Source organism: Hordeum vulgare, chromosome 7H (genome assembly GCF_904849725.1).
Source record: "Hordeum vulgare subsp. vulgare chromosome 7H, MorexV3_pseudomolecules_assembly, whole genome shotgun sequence".
NCBI lineage: Eukaryota > Viridiplantae > Streptophyta > Magnoliopsida > Poales > Poaceae > Hordeum > Hordeum vulgare.
In genome coordinates, this window is record NC_058524.1 from 539,750,001 (window position 1) to 539,753,900 (window position 3,900).

The following is a 3,900-nucleotide window of genomic DNA, read 5'->3' on the forward strand; positions in this document are numbered from 1 at the left end:
TGCATAGTGTACTTATTTTAATGATTATACTGTATCGGGGATATAAGTCATGAAGAATTTAGAATATAATAAGTATTATGCAAGAACAATTATGAATCTATTTATGATAGTAATAAAGGTGTTTGATCTCTTTATTATGGGAGCCGCTAGGGTTTAGGTCGTCAATGTGTAGGACAGTTTGGGATGAGGCGGCTTCGTTGAACGCACCCACGGCAGCCCGATCACAAACGGACATGCGTGTCCGATTTTTTGCTTCAAACCAACGAAATACAGACAAAACGAATGTTGAAATGGGGTCGTGCGTTGGAGTTGGTGTTAGGTCAGCAGTCGTACTGATAGATTAAATAGCTCCAACATGGATCTGTTGTATAGCTTCATCTGGGCGGCGGATGGGGGACTGGTTGCCAGTCGTACCGATAGATTACATAGCTCCAACATGGATCTGTTGTATAGCTTCATCTGGGCGGCGGATGGGGGACTGGTTGCCAGTCGTACCGATAGATTACATAGCTCCAACATGGATCTGTTGTATAGCTTCATCTGGGCGGTGGATGGGGGACTGGTTGGCAGTACCGATCGAGTCATTCAGTATCAGTCAACTGTAGTCCTACTTTAGTACTTCCACTTGCATACCTGTTTTGCTTTGATTGAGTCAGAACGTTGATTAAACTTCGTTCCTACTCAAACATGATACCACCTGTCGATCGTCCCTTCATCTAAATGAATGGACCATTTAATTATGCACGCCAGCGTCAAAACTCTGTCCCCGTGTTTTTCCTGTGTTAATGCGGCGGTGTAAGCACCATTAATTCAGACGTGCAAGTATATGGTCGATCTGGACTCTGAAAATGGAATTGCATGGCAGATAGATAGGACCAATTTAATGGGAAGTTGGGAACCCACCTGGCATCTTGAAACCTAAAAACCAACTGACTGCAACGTATATTTGTTGATTGATCGAGATGCGTGGGCATGCATTCGTCACTCGCTAGTAGAGTACAGTGCCAAATCCAGTAACTCGTGTTTATCAATATATAAGCACTTTTACAGTCTAAATCAATTTCTTTGGTACCGGCCTGCTTTATATATATCTACGGTCGGTCTAGATCACAAAACAGAATAAGAACCACATCTCCGAGTAATCAGAATCAAATCAAACGAAGGAAAATGATAAATTTAAAAGAATATTCAGACCCTAAATATAGGGATTTGTGTAGCTCCTCGAACTTTTTGTGTCTGTAGGTCCCTCCACTTAATCTATGATACTGCTCGCAGTCTTCTTGATGAGGTCCCATGCATTTCTTACATGTCTCTCCTCCTGCAGTGATGACCCAACGGCAAATCGGAGCACAAATTTGTCACCAATCACCGTGTGCGCAAGATAAGCCTTACCGGTCTTGTTCAGATTATCCATTAGCACACGATTGGCCTCATTGGTATCCTCCTCCGTCATGGCTCCACTTACCTTGATCCTAAAACACACAAGAGCAAAGTTCCTTGGTACGACCACCTCAAACCTGTCGTCAGCACGGACGGAATCTTCAAACATCTTGGCCATGGCAACATCACTACGGATGTGTTCTTGGAGCTTTGCGGTACCATAGGTGCGCATGACCATCCAAAGCTTTAGCCCACGGAAGCGCCGACCGACACCGACTTGCATGTCCTTAAGATCGGTGACCTCACCGGACTCGGTAGCATCATTCTTGAGGTATTCCGGGTTGGTCTCCAATGAGTCGCTTAGTCGATGAGCATCACGGACATAGAGACAGGTGCAATCGAGGCATGTGAGAAGCCATTTGTGTGGGCTCATGCTAATGGAGTCCACACGCTCAACGCCATCGAGATGATGACGAAACTCCGGGCAGATACACGCACTGCCAGCATAGGCAGCATCGACGTGGACCCATGCATTGAACATTGCAGCAACATCAGCGACGGCGCCCACTGGGTCGACGGCGTTGGAAGACGTGGTGCCCACTGTGGCACAAACATATGTAGGCACGAGACCGGCGTTGGCATCATCTTGCATTACCTCGAGAAGCTTGGTTGGGTCGAGCCCGTAGTTAGTTTCTGGGCCTGTGGGGATGGAGCGGATGTTGGCGGGGTCGAAACCTGCGAGGCGGCATGCCTTGAAGAACGTGGAGTGGGTCTGGTCGGCAGCATACACAACCAAGCGTGGTATGTCGGACACACCGACGGAGCCGCACCGACGCAACGCTGCGTCACGGGCGGCGACTAGTGTGACGAGCATCGCCTCGCTCGTCGTGCCGAGGATGACGCCACCACCGGTGCCACGACCAGTGCTGGTGCGGTTCATGAAGGTGGTGGGTAGACGTAGAAGCTGTGCAAGCCAGTCGAGAGCGAGAACCTCCATCTCGGTGGCTGCAGGCGAGGCCTGCCACGTGAATCCGACGGTGTTCATCGCAGAGGCGATGAGGTCGCCGGCGATGGCAGCGGCGCTGTTGGTGGAGGGGAAGAAGGCAAAGAAGTTGGGGCTAGCCCAGTGCGTCATGCCAGGGACGACGGAGGTCCTAAGCTCCTTCATGGTGACATCGAATGGCGCGGAGTAGGTTGGCGGGGACGCGCTTAGCTCGTCTTGCAGGTATCCCGGCTTCACATTAGGGAGAACGGGCATGGACTCGATGTTGGTGTAGTAGTCGGAGATGAAGTCGACGGCCTTGTGAAGGTATGCGCGGACATCTTCGGGGTTGAGCGGCTCGAAGGCGGCCTTGTCGTTGGGCAAGGCGGAGAGGGACATTGGGTTGGTGTCCAAGCTGCCCATCTTTGTAGGAGCAAAGGAGGTAGAGGCTTGGCTAATGAAGTGGAGGTAGCTTGCTTTGCTGCCGGAGAGCAACAAGTAGAGAAGAGCTAGTGCGAGTACTTGGTAAGTTAGCTGGCTAGCTTTGCTGCTCTGGTTTGGTGATGAATGGAGTTCGTCCTTGCTGAGGGGTATATATAGGTGATCAGGTGGACACGGGAAGCGGCGTGGCGGTGTGGGCGTTGGGTGAGTCTCCTGGTCGCGCGCGCTTACGTACGTACGCTGCCACGAAAGTGCATGGGTAGGTAGAGATGCGATCTCGAGCGCGCGCAGCTCGTTAAACGAGTCGCACGGTCAATTCGTTTGTTCAATCGGTACAGATGCACTCGCACGCAGGCGACCAGTTATGTTGCGTTTGTTAATTGGCCACTACGCGGCTGCTTAAGCTGCGTGTGTGTGTGTGTGTTTACGGGGGGCAGCTGCTTAAACTCTTCGAGCATCTCCAACAGCAGACAAACATTTAGTTACTTTAAAAAAAAAGAAGATGACCCCGGCCTCTGCATGTGGGAGATGCATGCGACCATTTTATTGATTATTCTTGAGTACCTTACAAAACACTACAACAATATGCCTGAATCCGCCATCTTGACAACATTTACCGCTACTCCTATCCATATGATGAAGGGGTGCAAGGTGGACCAAATACCCAGATCTCCCACCTAAGCCTAACATCTAAAGCCGGAGGTCCTGACCGAGCCACATACCGGGTTCGGGGCACAAACCGGTCCGACGCACTCACATGTGTCGCCGCCGTCATCTTTCACTGGTCCATCTTCACATCAGATTGAGGTACCAACCTTGGCAGGTGCCTCCGCCATCGACGTCACCATGACGCCAAACGACGACCTACACCTACGCGAGTCCATCTCCAAGCAACGGAGGGAGAACCATGCTAGGATAAGGCCGCACCACCGCCGTCGCCCACCACCCACAAGCGCCACCCAACCCCAAGGTTCCCAAAGCGGCGCCTTCAAGAAGGGAACGGCGTCGTGAGCGCCGCCGTCGTCCAACAAAGTTAAGGCTTTCGTCCGGGAGACCAAGAGGAAGAGGAAGTGAGGGGATAAGTCCATACCGACGCC

The 3,900-nt window shown here is 51.3% G+C and overlaps 1 protein-coding gene across 1 annotated transcript; it reads right to left on the minus strand.

Moving 5' to 3' along the window:
- Positions 1-1,060: 1,060 nt before the first annotated feature.
- Positions 1,061-2,911, minus strand: LOC123410774 (tryptophan decarboxylase 1-like). Its single transcript, XM_045103714.1, has one exon. It carries the CDS (start codon positions 2,783-2,785, stop codon positions 1,253-1,255), a length of 1,533 nt encoding a protein of 510 aa, XP_044959649.1. The 5' UTR covers positions 2,786-2,911; the 3' UTR covers positions 1,061-1,252.
- Positions 2,912-3,900: the final 989 nt, after the last annotated feature.

Bases quoted from the DNA above. Each gene is read 5' to 3' on its own strand.
- LOC123410774 (XM_045103714.1), bottom strand. From the start codon at position 2,785: ATGGGCAGCTTGGACACCAACCCAATGTCCCTCTCCGCCTTGCCCAAC.